We start from the raw sequence: 17,612 nt of genomic DNA on the forward strand, positions 1-17,612 counted from the left end.
TGAACACCCTGGTATGCCCACCCAGCCCCCAGGACATGGCATCACAGCCAGGTCTGAAGATGACTAAGGCTGCCCAGTGTGGGGAAGGGCATGATTCTGCCTCTAGTCCGCCCTCCGGAGCTAAGAGGAAAGACCAATGGAGAGAAGGAGAGATTTCCCTGGAAAGACAGCAAGTGACACATGACAGAGGCTGGGAGCCCAGAGATATAAAAGCCACTATTAAGGCATCAGAGTTACTCTCCCAGTCTTAGACTGGCCCCTGGCCTGGGAGAGCCACCTGCCCCACCCCACCCACAGAGAATTGGCTCCCTGAGGCCTGTGGGACTGAACATGGGTCCTGGCCCAGACTAGAGCTCAAGGTGCTGAGGCCTGGGGGTGGTACTCACGGGTGCAGGCTGAGGATGGGGGGTCCAGGGCTGCACGGTAGTAGCTGAGATCACAGCGGCAGGCCTGGGCGGCTGGGGCTGCAGAGTGACTGTGGAGAGGGCAGCGGGCACACAGCTGGTCCCCAGGGGCTGACTTGTAGAAGCCCAGCTCGCAGGCTATGGAGGAGAAGGTGGCCACAGGTGAGCCAGCCGGACGGTCTTGGTAGGCCTCGGGGACAGCTCTCACTCTGACCCAGAGCTTCCTGGTGGAGCCCCCAGAGGGACAGAGTGCAGATCCCCAGCATGGAGGGACAGAAGCACAGAGGGCCTGTGACTGACACAGGGTCCCATAGCAAGTCAGGACAGAGCTGAGGGTGGGACCCTGACACCAGAGTCCCAACCCCAAAGTCAGCCTCGTCCCTGAGCTTCCCCAAATCCCCTGGCCATCCTCCCAAGGGCCTCCACCCATACCCAGTCTCTAGCCCTGGTGGAGAGGTGCTGTCCTGTCCTTTACGGGACACTGGTCCATAGGTGAGACACCAGCCTTAGAGGCAAAGGCCATGTGGCTGAGGGCCAAAGGAGGGTAGGAATTGGGTGGGACAGGGAGCGGAGTGATGAGAATGTGACTGGAAAAGAAGTACACATGGCTGGGACCCCAAACATGGGCAGACCTAGAAATACAGATTCCTGCCCCACCACAGATGCCTGAGTCAGAGGAGCCATGATGGGGCCCAGGAATCTGTGTCACAAACTCCCCACATAGGATCATCTGTCCAGGAAATGCAGACATTACCCCTCCCAGACCCACTGCCACTCTGGCTAGGACTGACCCTCTCTCCAGCTGCTGTCACTGTCTGCTTCCTACCTCACCTGGACAGCTCCAGCCACCTCTGAACCTGGCCTTCAACCCTACCTGCCCCTCCCAGCTTCCTGGTGACCATTCATTCTGTCAACCACTCCTCCCTCACAAGTGCCAGCTCTGGACCAGGTCTAACCTAGGTCCTGGAGGCAGCTGTGAACAGCAGCCACAGTCTTAAGGGCTGGCACCGTCAAGAGGAAGACACAGTGACAAGGCTGAGATCATTTTCTAGAAGGGAAATAAAGAGAATAAGGCAGCAGAGGGGTAAGCAGTGGGTCAAATGGTCTTCCCCAAGGAGGGGACGATGTTTGAGTTGCGGCCTGAAGGAGTCAACTGGGCAGGGCCTGGGAATATTCTAGGTTGAGATAATCTCTCAACTGCGAGTCTCATTTGGTCACTGCCCATTCAACTCCCTCATGGACTCCCCGAGACTTAAACAATGAAGCCTGGCCTTCAAATCTCTCCCTGCCAGACCAAAACCCACCTGCAGCCTCTTTGAGTTCCCCCCTTCACTCTTATCTTTAGACCACACTAAAGCACTGGACCCAGCAGCTGTTTCCTGCCCCAGGGCCTTTGCACATGCTATAACTTCTTGGGATGCCTTCATCCACCTATTCAGCCCCTCTTTTAAGAGTCACTTATACTGTCCCTTCGATAAAACTTTTCTGGACCTCTACACAGATACACATATACACACACATACACAGAGAAAGAAATGACCATTCCCCTCTCTGCTTCTGTAGCTCCTGCTTGGTCTCACCACATATAATGCTATGGCTGTGCTTATGTATCCGTGTGTCTGTCTCTCACTCTAGACTGGGAGGTCCTGGTGGGCAGATCCCTGCGGACAAGGGTAGGGCTGCCCACAGTGTCCAGTGTCTGGCATGAAGCTGGCCCAGAGCAGCAGCTGTTAGCACCAGCAGTTTTCACATTTTGTGGATCCCACCAGTAACTGCTCTGGGCAGAGAAAGACTCCACAGGTTCAGGTGAACTAGGTGTCACCCAGCGGAGCAGCTCTCAGTTCCTTCCATGGAACTCAGTCCTTTGCTACAGGGACCACCAGGAAGCTTCCTGGCATTCTGTCTCCACTAGATCCTGTCCTGGAAAACTCAGTGCTTGAAAGCAGCTTCATTTGAAAAGATGTCACGTCATTTCACAGCATTTCATCTTTGGATGTTGATCGTATCTCTTTATTATAATAGCTAAAACCAGGTTAATTTGTAAAATTTTACAAACTTCAGAGAAAACCTGGAATCAAGAGAAATGATAATGTCCTTACATTGCTTCACAGATTCAGAGGCTGTAGAGTTAGAAGAGGCTTTCAAGCTGTGGGGTTGGGGAAAATAGGCCCCCAGTTTGAGGCATCTTCTCCCCTCTACATGATCCCAAGAGGGCACAGGCCTGACTAGGGGCTGGGCTTGGGGTTGGGAGTTTGGAGTTGTGGGGGCTCCCAGTCGACATACTGTGATCTCGATTCTGCTTCCCAGAAGCCCCCTGGGAGGCTCAGTCCAGGGACACAGCCTGGGACACAGGCTTCTCCTCAGCCCAGGGAGCCAGGTGGAGATGGCGCCACCGGGGGGAGGCTTTGCAGGGAACCAGCAGATATTTGTTGAACCTGTTGTTGAGTTGATGACAGTGATCCACACTGTAATTATTGGATCCATGTCAATTAGCATCAACTTTATTCCTTCCCCCAACATTTACTGAGCTTCTACTATGGACCCAAGAGAAACAAGGGCTGGTCCTGCTCTCAAGGATCTTTCAGAGCATGAGGGACAGAGTTCATAATCCTGGGCTAAGTGACATGGGGCAAGCTGCTAGAACTCAGTTTTCCTCATCTGTAAAATGGGGAGAATAATAGTACCCATCTCATAGGGCTATAGTGAGGACTACACGAGTGAATACATGTAAATTCATGCCAAGGAAGTCCCCGGCACTTGTTATGGCAATTGGATGTAAGTGACATTAATATAACTGTTTGACAGAAGAGGAAACAGGCTCAGGAAACTCGAGTGCCTTGCCCCAGGTTCCCACCTGATCCGGGACACAAAGCCAGGTCAGGGAGCCTCAGAGCTGTGGCCTATCCCCCTGGCCTCTCAGCACCGTCCCAGGGCTTGGAGATGGCTGTGCCGTTCTGTCGCTCAGCAGTCGGCAGTTCTCACATGCTCAGCTAATACCCATATGGCTATAACGTGTCAAGGCCAGATTAATCCACGCAATGAAAATAAAATAATCTTTAATAAGAATACTAATCACTAGGCCTCAGGGAGCCTGGAGACCTGGAGGCTGGGCCGGGAATTAATGGCTGAGACAGATGGATCAGCTCTGGGCTGGGGCCCAGCCCTGCCCGGCGACCCAGGGTGCTTCCGGAGTCTGTGTGCGCCCGGGTGTCGGGCCGTGTGCCAGGAGGGGCTCCTGCCCCAGCCGAGGGCACCTTGCCCAGGCCGCCTGTCAAGCCGGCAGCTGCCTGTGGCCCTGGCCACCTCTCTGTTCTCCCCCGCAAAGAGCTTGAGATTTGACAAATAAGGTGTCTGCCGGTGGACGGTCAAAGGAAATTAATTCTAAATCAGATTTTAAACACAGAAAGGCAAAAGAGCTCGTCGTTCATGTTCCCCCTCTGAAATGAGACTCTGATATTTATAGAAAGATGATTAGGGCCATGGAGGGTGATTTATATTCTGTGTCCAGGTGACAGGAAGGACAGCAACCAGGACTTCAGGCTCTGGGCTGCTTCTCCATTGGGTGATGCTCTGAGAGGGTCCCTCCCCTTTCTGGAGCGAATCTGGGAGGGGGAAGGAAGTAGAGCCAGGGTTGGGGGAGGTCAGTGGGTCAGGAGCTCTGTAGTATAGGAAGCTTTCTGGTTGAAGAATTGGGAGATCTGAGATGCTATCAAGCACTCCTTGCTGTGTGCCCTTGGGCTAGTTGCTTTACCTCTCTGGGCCTCTATTCCTACCCTCGGTGAGCTGGACTAGCTCCACACAGCTGTGACATCATTCTATGCATCTCTCAGGCCTAAGTGCAATCTACGCAAGGCCTTTAAAGAGCTGTGTGACCAGGTAGGTCCCTTCCTCCCCTCGGCTGTATTATCTTCTGTAAAATCAAGGGCTGCCCTGCCAACTTTTGAAGGGGAACCTCTGAGGGTGAAACCAGTGAGACAGGAAACATGAGGTGGGGAGGGTGGCTGTTGATGGGGACCTGGCCCCTGTTGCAGGGCTCAGGCTCTAGACCCCTTTTTCCTATCACTAGAAGGAAAGGGCTCAGGGTTGGGCATACTGGGACCCCCTTTCCCAGCTCTTCCTCTGCTCAACTGTTCACTCAGAGAGAATTTGCCCAACAGGGAACAAGAGGTCCCTAAACCAGGTGGGGGGGTCCCACAGGCCTCAGGTTGGGCAAGGGTGGCAGCAGGTTAGAAAGGACCTCTCAAGTAGCCCGGGTCAGGCACCCCACTGTGTGCCCAGCTCCTGTGTGACTGCAGGCTGTCCACCAAAGAGGCTCTGGGGCTCCAAGGAGGACATGGCAGGCTCCCATTTGGGACCTATGCTGCTCTTTCCAAATGATATTACACAGTGACAGGAGCCCACCAAAAGGAATGAGAAATGTCTTCCCTGTGCGACTTAAAATTGGCACTCCATTCCCAAGTCTCACTGTCTGCAGTGTACTATGAATTAATATTTTTTTATAAAACCTGTAATTATCTCACAACTGGCATAATTATGTTGTATTATGATTTAAATGTAAAATTCAAAGTATGCTGCAATTCCCTAACCCTGTTTGGTTCTTCTTTATTATTTTTTATTAAATGTGCCAACAGTACCAGGAAATGGGGGTATCCTCAGCCACTCCCAGTCCCGTGAGATCCTGCTGTTCATGCCTGGGGCTTTCCCCCAAGAGCCCTGTCCCTGGCATGCTGGGGAACCTTGGCCAAGACACGTTTCCTCTCTGGACTCCACTGCCCATCTCTGTCAAAGAAGAAGACTGGAGCATGGCCCGAGGCCTCTAGAAGGCCTGAGCCCAAAGTCAGGGTGGCAAGTCTCCGTCCTATAGGCAGGTGTGTCTCAGCACACCCGGGACAAATAACTGGTTCAGCTGTGTTTGTGCTCAGTGACTAAATCCTGAGTTGGGGGCAGAGGTTGGCACTGAGTGGTTATGTGCTGGCCAGCCCAACTACTATGGCTTACACTGTACCAGTTACTACTATTAGACTGTCACCCTAGGAAGGAGGGAAGTGGGGCTTTAAAGAGGGTTTTATGAACAGAGGAAGCAATTCTGGGCTCTGGAATCAGGTAACCTGGGATCATATCCCTATCTGTTAATTAAGTGGAGGGGCCTCAGTTTTTCTCACCTATAAAATGGGGCTATAGTTCCTTGCTTAGAGGACTGTTGTAAGGATGTAAAACTATGTGAACTCCGTAAAGGCAGAGACTCCATGTGCCTTTATCTCTGGTGCCTGGGACACAGCAGGTGCTCAAAGGAATGAAACACCGATATAACATGTAAACAGCACTTATTAAAGTGCCTGGCACATGGCAAACAATTGGAAAACTGTCACTAAGGCACTTTATTATCCCCATCAGGATGATGGGGTGCTGGAGAAGCTCTGGAAGAGAAAATATCCAGGGTGGAGCAGGGCGAGGCTCAGAACAGCACCGACCTGCCTGCCTTTAGGTCCCAGCTCCACCTCTCCCCAGCTGTGAGGCCTAAGCAGGTGACACTACCTCGGGTGCCCCAGTGACCCTGTCTATAAAATGGAACTGTAATAGCTGTCTTGCTATAATGAGCAAAAAATGAACGTGTGCGTGGGACACCCCCTTGTAAGCTGTGACAGCAACAGGAGGGTTTGCAATTGTTATTCCCCAGCAGAAAGCTGAGAAGCACAGAGATGTCTGTTCAGGAGCCTCAAGAGGCTGGCGGCTGGGAGAGTCTGCCAAACCGGGCTACAGAGGGCAGAACAAAGCCTGAAACAAGCAAATGTCACAGAAGGTGCTCTGGAGTTAGGTGAAGACTCATAGCAGTTGGGGTATAAACAAAGATTTCTTAAGAAAATCTGAGAGTCTCCAGGAAGGGCTGGGAAGGACCTGGTGGCCAGGAGGACATCCCAGAGGTCCCAGAGATCTCTGGGCAAGACAGCACCTCTGCTAGAGGGTCCCTATATCCATGTCACTTGAGAAACAGTCAGCCTGTGCCCTGCTCAGTCCTGGCAGCACTGAGGGGCTTTTCCTACCTGCCAGGGGCCAAGAGGTGGGTGCTAAGGACTCAAAGTCCCCCCTCATTGTGGCTCCAAGGCCTGTGCGGTGGCAGCAAAGGGCTAGGAGGGTATTCCCAACATCCAATAGAAGGGCCCTGTCCTAGTTTTTATTCAGGGTGTCTGGGGACAAACCCTGGTCTCTCTGATCCTTGTGTAGGAACAACTCCCTCCCCTTCTCCTCCTCAGCCCTGGGGAAGCAATGGTCGCAATAACCAGGTGTCACTGTGCCCCTGGTGGCTGAACTGCCATGTGTGTAGCTGCTGGGGAGACCAAGGAAGGGCAGAGAGAAACCAGGCTGAAACCAGTAACAGCTGGGCACCAGCTGTCTTTACACACAAGCTGTCCCAGCGTTCCCTGCTCTTAGGATGCCCGGCCTGCACAGACCCTGACCATACACACACATTCCCCAGGTCCCTGGATAAGACCCCCTGAACACAGGCAGCCTGGTTCGGGAGCCCAGTGACAGACCAAGCCAGACTGTGCTCTCTGGGCGCCCCTGCCCACACACTGTTCTATTCTCCCAAGCCCTGGGTCCACTCCCTTTACCCTCTCTACCCTACACATTAGAAATTTAGCAGTTTAGAGCAGTGACTCTGGAGTCAGGCTTCTGGGTTCAAATCATAGCTGTGCCACTTTCTAGCCATGTGACCTCGGGGAAGTTGCTTTGCTTCTCTGAGCCTCAGTCTCCTCATCTATAAAACCAGAATAATAACGGTCTCTATTTCACAGGCTACTGGTGCGGATGAAATGAGTTAACACACGCAAAGTGCTTAGAACAATGTCAGCCATGAGTTAGCCCACAGTATTGTCCCCTCACCCAGGCAGGAAGTCATAGCACCGCACCACCCCCTGTCTGTGGCTGTTTCCCTCTCTTCTCTCCACCCCATCCCCCAGCACACAGGTGGCCAGGTGTATCTGCTGACGCAGGAACGCTGGGCTTTCCCCATCTTCCCCACCACCGAGACGCCCGCCCGAGACGTCCTCCCTGCCCCCGCAGCCCTGCCCAGGCCGCCGCGCTCACCCACACAGGCATCGCGCCGCTCCTCGTAGCCGGCGCTGCACACGCACTTGCCGATGGGCACCAGCCACTCGCCCTCGGCGCTGCAGTACATCTTGGGCGTGTCCCGCTCCTCCGAGTGCCGCACGCACTGGCCCCGCACCTCCACCAGCGAGGACGAGTCGGCCCCCGTCACCGCCTCCGAGAAGGCAGCCAGATTCCGCACCATGGCGGGGCACTTCTTGTAGTAGATGCGCAGAGAGAGGATGGCGAGGCAAGCGCCGATGTCCTGGAAGGCCAGGTAGAAGCCGCGCTTGCTGAGGGGCCCCACGCCGCGCACCTCGGTGTTGAGCTTGAGACGCCGCACGCCCAGGTCTGCGCCTGTGAAGCTCTCGTCGGCCGCTATGGTGTCGATTTTGAGGAACTGGCTTTCTTGCGTGCTGGCGCCCAGGTCGCGGTCCGACTCCAGGTAGTAGAGGTTGAAGGTCTCCTTGCAGGTGCCCAGCACGCCCGGCATGCTGTTGCAGTCGCGCAGGGTGAACTTGATCTCTGCGTAGACGCGCCGCGCGCCGTCCCGGGGCACCCAGTTCGTGCGCAGCCAGTTGTTCTGGTTGGGGCTCATGACGTTGCAAACCTGGTACGTGTGGATGGGCTGGAAGGACTCGTCCACCTCATTGATGGAGTCCCACTGTGGGCACAGAGAACACAGCCGGCTAAAGCAGAGTCAGCACCTGGTCCTCTTTTGCCAAAGACCCTGCCACAAGCCACGTGTACTCTGGGTGGAATCCGAAAAGAGGAAGGAGCTGACCTTCTGGTGGATTGTCAGAGCTGCCAGATGCCTGGTACCCTGCAGTCGTGATCTCACAGAAGGCCATCATCCTTCTGGGGAAGTGTCATTTACGGACTTTTTACAGATGCAGAAATAAGAGGCTCAGAGGTGGGAGCCATGTGTCTGAGGTCACTGTGGCTAGCTAACCAGTGAAGGAGCAGATTGGAACTCAGGTCTGATTCATGGCAAAGCTCTGACCTCGTCTCTGTCCAGCTACTCCTATTATTCCTAGAGTGTGGACTTGCTTGGGGAAGTCAGCAAATCCACTTTCCATGTCTGCTGCTGGAGGCATCTTACTATGCAATAAATGAACCAGATCATGTCCCCTGCCCCCCGCCCCCCGCCCCGCCCATCCTCCAGCAGCTCCTCCTGCTGGTGCTTGTCCAGTGACTGGCTGATAGACTGACTCCCTCTGCCCCACTGTACTTGAGGTTCCCTTGCCCTCCACCCAAGGGTGGGACATCATAGGCAGGCCTGGGTGCCTCCAGAGGGAGGGCCAGGACTCAGGAAAGTGGAGTGTGACTACTGTGCTGGCTGCTGGCCAGGCACAGGTGATTCAGACATAAACCAGACGTGCTCAACAGAGGGAAGAGACAGCCCTCTTCCTTGTCTCTTCAAGGAAGAAAACGGGAGAAAATATTTGCAAATCATATATCTGATAAGAGACTAATATCTAACATATACAAAGAATGCCTACAACTCAAAAAACAAACAGCCCAGTTAAAAAACATGAAAGGGACTTGAATAGATGTTTCTTCCAAGATGTCCAAATAGTTCATGAAAAGATGTTCAATGTCATTAATCATCAGAGAAATCTAGATCACAATGAAATACCACTCTAGACCCATTAGGATGCCTGCTATTTAAAAAAACAGAAAAAATAACAAGTGTTGAATAGGATGTGGATACTGGAACCCTTATGCATCACTGGTGGGGATGTAAAATGGTGTGCCTGCTGTGGAAAACAGTATAGTGGTTCTGCAAAAAATTAAAAATGGAATTACCATATGATCCAGCAATTCCATTTCTAGGTATAAATAAATAAATACATATATAAATGTGTCTATATATCCCAAACAATTGAAAGCAGTTTCTCAAAGAGAAATTTGTACATCTGTGTTCACAGCAGCATCATTCACAATAGCTAAAATGTGGAAGCAACCCAAGGGTCCTTCAATGGATGAATGGATCAACAAAATGTGGGCTAGCCATACAATGGAGTATTATTCAGCCTTAGGAAGGAAGGACATTCTGACACATGCCACTATACAGAGGAAGCTTGAAGGCACAAAGTGAAACAAGCCACCCACGTAAGGGCACATAGCATATGATTCCACCTATGTAAGGTACTTAGAATAGTCAGATTCTTAGAGACAGAAAGCAGAATGGTTTCAAGAGGTTCCGTTTTGTAAAGATGAAGAGAATCCTGGAGATGGACAGTGATGATGGTCACACAGCAAAGTGAATGCAGGGTTAGGCTGGTACATTCGATGTTATATGGATTTTACCAGAATAAAAAAGAAAGAGATATGCCAGATATATATTCCTTGCCCTTAAGGGCCCCCAGGCCACAGGCCAGGCTGTGGAGGCTGATGCAGCAAAGGGAGCAGGAATCCAGAGGGGCAAGACTTCCAGGCCCCTCCTTAGACCTTCTGACATGATGTCTGCATGTTCGCTTGCTGGCCTGGCACTGGAATGAAGTAGGAATCTCTTGCAGGGGTGAATACAGTTGGGCTGAGTTCAGTGACTCCTGAGGGCTCCAAGGAGGAGCTGGGGGGATGAGGGCGGAGGGAAGGGTTGAACTCCCAGTCCCTGTCCCAGAGCATGCAACGCCTTAACCTTCATCTCTATTGGGCCTCCATGTGCAACTGTCCTTGAACTAGAGCTTCTATTGATTAAAGGGGCAGGGGACTGATGACCACACCCAATGATGCTCTGAGAATCCATGGGGACTGGAGTTTCCTCCACAAAGAGTGGAGGCCATGGGCATCCCAAGTCTTTTCCTGCCCCACCGCCTGACCTCATCTTGACCCGCAGTGCCCACTTCTGTAAAGTGGGGCTCAGAGAGGCTCCACCTCAGCAAGGCTTGAGAGGATGCAATGAGGAAATGCCTGCAAAGTGCTTAGTTCAGCCTGGCACGGGAAGGCACTTGACGAATAGGATTAATATGGAGCTGAACCGCCAATGTCTTCACAGCCCACTTTGCCCACCTCCAGGGATCAAAGGGAAAGATGTCCTGCTCCTAAGGGGCCACAGGAGAGTGCCAGCATCACCTGAGAGAGTTTGTGCTTCCGGATCTCCCACCTCAAGAGGAACCCCTGCCCCACCCCCCACTCTGCAGCCAGAGGCAGCACTGCATCACATCTGGGGCTAAAGTCATTGTCACAATTAATGGAGCACCAAAGAGCCAGCCAGCTGCTCCCTGTCTGTTTCCTGCCAGGGACCCGGATAAATTAATCAGCTCGAGCTGGGTCTGCTCCAGCTGCCCCACTGATGCCAACGGTCCAGCCTAGCCCTGCCAGCAGTAGGAGCTACTGCAGGTGCCTGGAGTGGACAGGTTCTTGGAAGCCTGGAGCAGGGGCAGAATCAGCCCTGTTTTCTGCCTGGGGCATCCTACCCAGCACTGAGTGCCACTCCCACCCCATCTGCCACTCAAGCCCCCAAAACTGCCTCTTTGAGCCCCTGACACACTGTTTCCCAACTCTGTCCTCTTTCTAGATCAGAATGTGGCAAACTAGCTATGCGGCTCCAGGGATGTCACATTCCCTCTTGGTGCCTTGGGCTTCTCATCTGTAAAATGGGCAGCTAATGCCAGCTTCTCCCGTCTATTCCTGGAGGTGGCAAGGATGAAGTGAGTCTATAGAAATGAACAATATGCCCTCTTAGCCCAGTAGATGGTGATTTGCCAGGGGAGGCAGAGCATATCTCAGCATGTAGAGGTTCCCAAGAACAGGGGAGGGGGCACAGCCTGGTAAAGAGCAGGGGTTCTGGGCCAGATCTCCCTCAACCTTAGTGGAATTGTTCAGCCTCTCAGAGATTCCAGTTTCTCATTGCTAAATGCCCTTCGGATGGACTACTCTACTGATGGCAACTGCACAGTGAGTGTTCTATGCTCAGATGGAGGCCAGGTGAGTGACCTGCCCCAATCACACTGGCCAAAGGAGGCAAAGCACCAGCCCTTCAGACCCAGCACTATGTCCTTCAAGTGAGTAACATATCTGATGCTGGGGACAGTCTTGCATGGCCCTTGTCCCCAGGCTGTTGAACAGACTCCACAATCAGAGGAGTGGACAGAACCTCAAACTTATTAAGCAGAAGATTCCCAGGCCCCTCCCCAGATTTCTTGGATGTGGGAATCTGCAAGTTTCACCTGCCATCCTGGCCTGGCCTGAGTTCAAGGTTTAGAGAGTTGGGGACCTAGGCATTTCCCTCTAGCCTTCTTTCCTCTCCGGGCAAGTCAACTTCCAGGCCCTATAAAGATGGGGGTGGTCCCTGGCTCAGCAGACAATGAGGATTGCCTCCCACCTGTCACAGTGAGGTCACATAGTAGGCCTCATCACTTGCATTTATAAGGTGGCATCAGGGATGCAATGCAGGCTCCAGGCCCAGAGAGACCTGAGTCGAGTCTCAGTTTGCCATCACTTGGAACCTGCCTGCGCCTCAGTTTCCTCATCTGTGAAATGGGGTGGCAGTACCCACCTTGAAGGATTTTTTGTGAGGATTAAATGAGATGATATTTGTGAACTGGTAAGAGTTATGTGAATATCAGTTATTTTGTTCTAACTCTCCAACAAAATAAGAGAATGTTGAGCTATGCTATACGGTGTCCTGCAAACAAGAGAACCTTAGATCACCAGTGTGACCATCCAAAAAACACTCCCAGCCAGGCTCCTCAAAACCCTGATGACTCTTTGTTACTCTAAACACCAAATTCAAGGCTGTTAGTAGGACAGAGACACTCCAGAGCCAATCTGGGGCTAGGTGTGTCCTTCCTGCTGCTGAGACTCAGGGAATGCCAACAGCCGGGCAGTCGGCACGGAACCAATCTCCTGAGCCCCAAGCCTGACCTCCTCCTGGGTCAGCCTCTGCCACAGGCTGGGTCAGCTCACTTCCCCAAAGCCCTTCCACACCCATGCTCACCTGGGGGTGACAGCCACACTGAAGAGTTTCTCACAGAGGGGGAAAACAGGGCCCAGGGAAGTTAAGGGACACCTGGAGGACCTGGCCTCCAACCTCAGGCAGGGGTGACATGCTCAGGCTGCAGCACTGGCTCAGGAGGTGTGGGCTCCCTCCTGGCTCTCAGACCTGCACAGTCAGGGCCACGTGGCCTGACCCCTAGCTCCCTGAAGCCCAGTGAAGGATGGCTGGCGACAGCAGACACTCAGCTCACTTCTGCCCGGTGACAAGACCCCCAGAGAGAGGACTGGGCTCTGTTTGGACCAGTATCCAGAGGCCACAAACTGCCCAGATAAAAATCCTCCTCCAAAGTCAAGAAAGACTCTCTTTCTGGTTAGCTCCTGATGTCATTACCATCATCATTATTAATATTACTATCCCTCTGTCCCCAGAGCCCTGGAAGCTGGAGTGTTTATGAAAGAAGTGGGGTGTGATGATGTGCTCGTGTCTGTGATGGGTGAGTATGAGTGTGAGTCTGAGCACGATGGTAGGGGGGAGATTTACATAAGGTAATAACCACGTGAGCGATACACGCTAATAATGATGCTAATGATCATTATAAAGCCCACCATCGATGCCACCCCTGCCACAAAACCTGAAGAGGTCATCAGCTGCTTGTACCTTTCTAAAGACAGGGCAACTGAGACTTGGGAAGGTGACATGGTGACCCAGGACCACCCAGCTCATCAACAACAAGGGTGGGACCCCGCTGGGCCCAGGGGCTCACATTTACTCTGCTACCTCAGCTTACAGTGGGAGACTGGGCAGTGCAGGCTTGTACCAACAAAAAGGCTTGGGGGGCCATCATCTGTAAGTACACAGCTCACAGGGACCTTGTGGGCTGAGCCCAGAGTCACCTTGAAGGCCAGATGTGCCTGGGAGCTTGGCCAGAGTAGGAGCTGGCAATGCCATTCAGGCAGTTCTGACAATGAAGAGAGACCAGCAGGGGCTGCGGGAGCTGGAGCAGCTCCCGATGAGGGAAGGGTAGTAAAAGAGGGGACCAGTCCAGAAGCCAGGAAGGCCTGGCCTTCCTTGATGTCACTGTGTCCCAGGCTATCCTAGACCCGGTCTTAGCACATTGTAAATCAGGGCTGGTCAGTAATCCCAGGGGTCTACGTGCACCAAACTGATAAGAAATCAGCTGTTCTGCCTCTAGCTTCTATGTGTCCTTGGGTAAATTCCTTTACCTCTCTGGGACTCTGTTTCCTTTTGATCTGAGTCACAGCCTCTCTCTGCTCAGGATGACGCTGTCCCCATTGCCCATCACTTACCCCATGTGCCGGATACGTGAGCCAGCCCCAGTCTCCGTGGATGGTCGATGTGTCCAGCAAATTCACTGTAAAACAGAGACAAGAGGACATCAGGCCCCTGTGAACCCCTCCCCAGCCATGCCAGGCCACTCTCAGCCTCCGACACACAGCTCCATGTCTTTGCACACATGTTCCCTCTGCCTGGACGCCCTTTCTCGCTTCCCCTATCCTTGAAGGCCAGTTCACATTCTCTCTCTTCCCTGAAGCCTTCCTCCACCATTGTGGCCAAAAATCTATCATCTAAACTCCCAGAATACAAGCTGACCAAGTGGTCGGTGGTGCAGTGGGATGGTTAAGAGGGGGACACAGGAGTCTGGCAGGCCCAGATCAGAATCCCAGCTTTCCCACTTAGGAGCTGTATGTCCATGGGCAAGTCCCTTCACTGCCCTGAGCCTCAGCTTTCTCCTCCGTGATAGATGGGGAGTGACAGTGGCTCCTGCCTCACACAGCTTCTGCTAGGAGGGCCTGATCCTTGTTTCACTCATGTGATGTAATGGCATTTGAGCGTTCATGCTGTGAAGTCATGCCTCCCATCTGAGGACTGGGCCTGTCTATATAATCTTCAGTGTCCCCAGGGTGGTGCCTGGCATCTAACAGGTCCTCTGAGCACATGTAGGGTGTGGGTGGCATTAGAGGAGGGAGAGCTGCCTCTAAGTGCACCTACTACGTGCTGAGAAGTAGTAATTCTTATCTGCAAGAGGAGAAGTAGTAATTATTATCTCTGCTTATGGATGAAAGAACCAATCACAGAGAAGCCCAGACACTTGCCTGGATCCCCAAAGGTGTAGCTGTCAGGGGTGGCATTCAGCACATCGGCCATGGCAACCAGACAAAACCACCACCCCTGTGTGCTCAGCCTGGCCTGAGAAACAGAACTCTGAGTAGTCCCCACCATGGGGAAAGAGCACTGTCTAAAAGGCAAGTCTATTATAAGTAAGGCCCTGTGGAAAGGGGACCTTGTATAGTTCCCCAACATGGCAGAGAAAGAACCTGCCTTTGGGGTCATCCCTAAGGGTGGGATGAGGGTTAAGAAGCCATGTGAAAAGCCCAGAGCTGATGCCCAGTCCAGAGCCCGTCCTCACCAATGCTACTTCCCTAAGTCCCATCCCTCCTGCCATTGTCCCATCTCTGTGGCCACCCCTTACTTACTGTTTAGTACCTGAGGATACAACTGCAGCTCGGTCAGTCCTTTCCCCTTTCTGGGCCCCTGCTTCCTTTCCATCTAGTTGGGGATAGCTGTATGAGAGGCTCCAGAGTTCCTTTCACCCTCTCTTCCATGAACCTCCTCTCTTAGCCAACAACGGGCTTCCAACTACCCCAATCAGCAGGGCACAGAGGGTTAAAGCCGGGACCCTCCTGGAACTTTCTCACAGGGAGGCTGAGTGTCCTTCTGCCTGAGATTTGCATAGCTCAGAGCCTGCCCCTCAAAGCTGGAGACAAGTGTCCTCAGGAAATGTTGGAGTGAGGATGCTCTTATTTGCTGATTTTCTTCTGCCTCTCACCCTCCCAACCCACTGTCAGGGACCCCAGAGGAGCTGGCTGGAGAGGGGCTGGTAGAACCAGGGAGGGGGGCCTCTGTGCTCCTCCCTGGGTCCCCAGGGGCCATGTGGCTTAGGGGATGGAGCAATGTCCACAGAGAGATCTCCCCCTCCCTGATCCAGCCCCACGCCAGGGCCATAGGCAGAGAGAAGAAGGCTTCCTGCCTCCCTCCCTCCTTCCCTCTCAGGCAATGTAGAGAAAACTGGGTCAGGCGAGCTCTCTCCTCATGCTGGCTGGTGGGAGGGGGAGGGGGGCTGCACTGCAGTTTCCCCCAGACCAGAGGGGCTGAGTTTGGGGACAGGGTGCGAGAGGCCACCTATAGGTTCTCCTACCCCACCCTGCATCCCAGGCACCAATCTCGGGGTTGGTGCACCCCTTCTTATGATGTGGCCTGGATGCAGCTTAGACCTGCCCCTGCCCTGGAGCAACCCATGGAATGTCCACTGCTTAGAATTCTCCCCCGGAACACCCTGACTTTAGGGCCTGCAGACCCCACTCTCTGGGCTGTCCTTCCTCTGGGAAACCACGCCACATTTGCAGCTGATTCTTGGTCAGCCAGCCAGGGGGTTCAGATAATCCAAAGCTAAGTCAAAAGTCGATGCTATCGGATTCAGGAAGGGCTATAGGATTCCAGGGCTGTTCTAATTCCTTCCAGACCCTTCTCTATTCCTCCCCCCCACTCCCATCCCCACTTTCCCTACCTACCTCATGACCCCTTGTATGGGTGGGAATAGAGTGTCTTTCAAGGGAAGCCAGGCCCACAGGAGGTCTGATCAGGGCAGGAGAGGGATCCCAGCATCAGGCCTGCCCGGCCTGGGCCTTAGTCCCCTCAGAAATTGAGACACTTATGGTCACCACAGCTGGCCGCTCTCTGGCCTCTTGCACCTGCACCAGGAAGCCAGTTCCCCTTTCTGGGCTTGTCCCCACTTGCAAAATAGGAGGACTGGATTCAAGGTCTCTTGGGACCCTTCAAGGAAGTGAATCACTTAACCTGTCTGGGCCTCAGTTTCCTTACCTGAAAGACGTCCACAGGCATCCCTCTTAGCCTTATCTGCCTGGGCTGTTCTAGGGGGATCAAACAGGTCCCTCCCCTGCTCTGAGAAGCGCAGATAATTCCTAAGCTGTTCCTGTTCGACTGTGGAAGGCATTATGCGATTTCTTTTTTTCTCCAGCACCGTCACCTTCCCCCATTCCATTTTGCTGAGACTAATACTTAAATTGATTTACATTCCCTGAGGACTCAGCGCATGATGGTGAGGCTGGAGAATTCAGGGTGGCCAGGGGATGTCAGCCAGGATCTGAATGACTTGGAGATCACCCCAAAGTGGAGGATAATCCACACAAGGGAGTGATAAGTGCCCCGGGGCCTGCTGGGGCTCAGGGGCATCTCTGCAGGTGTAGGGCCCTTCCCAGCAGGACCCGTGTGAGAGGCCTGGCGAGGGGTACCTGGCCAGGCAAAGGCATGTTAACCTTTCTGGACCCCAGTTGGGAACAGAGTTCCATCTCTGACATCAGACAGTCTCCCTAACAGGTTCTGGTTGTTCTGTATCAGCCCAGGGATAGGGCTAGAAAGGACTCCTGGATGTCCCATATGGAACACAGGCCCCAGGTCTCCACCCCATGGCTGTGAGACCCGCATGGGAAGTACCTGGCTTTAGACGCCCTGCTGCATTAATCACATGGGGCGTGGCCTCTGGCCCTTGGACAATGCCTCCCTCCACCCTGGACAGACCCCCACCTGCCTCTCATCCCAAACCTTGCCTCTCTCCCAGCTTATGCCCTTCCCCAGACATGTCCTCTCTCCCGGGCCATGATCTGTCCCCAGCATGAGAGCCTGCTCCATGTTCCCTCTTCAAAGGGCCCTGAGGCTTGCCAGAATGTCACTCCAGAGGGTGCTGGCTCTTCCCCAAAGAGAGATGAGGCAAGAAGTTGGGGTGCACCACCCAATGCCCTTGACATGGGCCTCTCAGCATCCTGCCCTCTTCTCCATCCACACCCTGGAACGCTATCCTCTTAGGCACAGTTCTGAAGGTCTGAGGCCCTTCCTGCCCTCCTCCTCACGCACCCAGCAGCCCCATGCCAGGTCTCTTCTGGTGTCCCAGGAGCCTGCACCTCATCCCCACCCACCCCAGCCAGCCTGCTCTGCCTACTGTCTCACCTCAGCCCCGCTGCATGGCCCCTGCTGGGCCTCAAGTATCATATTCTCTGCCTGTGCCCCTGCATTTCAATGGGCATGAATGAAATCATAAGGGCTCCTTATATATGTGGTGTGATGTATATAAGCATATGTGG

The 17,612-nt window shown here is 53.4% G+C and overlaps 1 protein-coding gene across 1 annotated transcript in view; it reads right to left on the minus strand.

The window, feature by feature from the left end:
* The window catches only part of EPHA8 (EPH receptor A8), a 29,886-nt gene extending 12,488 nt beyond the window's left edge, over positions 1 to 17,398 (minus strand). The window contains exons 1-4 of the mRNA XM_012801459.1: positions 17,386 to 17,398; positions 13,743 to 13,807; positions 7,491 to 8,154; positions 387 to 542 (exon numbers count right to left, since the gene is read on the minus strand). Of these exons, the coding sequence (XP_012656913.1) occupies positions 387 to 542; positions 7,491 to 8,154; positions 13,743 to 13,807; positions 17,386 to 17,398 (898 nt within the window). The remainder of the gene's footprint in view (positions 1 to 386; positions 543 to 7,490; positions 8,155 to 13,742; positions 13,808 to 17,385) is intronic.
* Between the last annotated feature and the right edge of the window lie 214 nt (positions 17,399 to 17,612).

Source organism: Otolemur garnettii, unplaced genomic scaffold (genome assembly GCF_000181295.1).
Source record: "Otolemur garnettii isolate 467f Iridium unplaced genomic scaffold, OtoGar3 scaffold00009, whole genome shotgun sequence".
In the NCBI taxonomy this organism is placed as follows: Eukaryota; Metazoa; Chordata; class Mammalia; order Primates; family Galagidae; genus Otolemur; species Otolemur garnettii.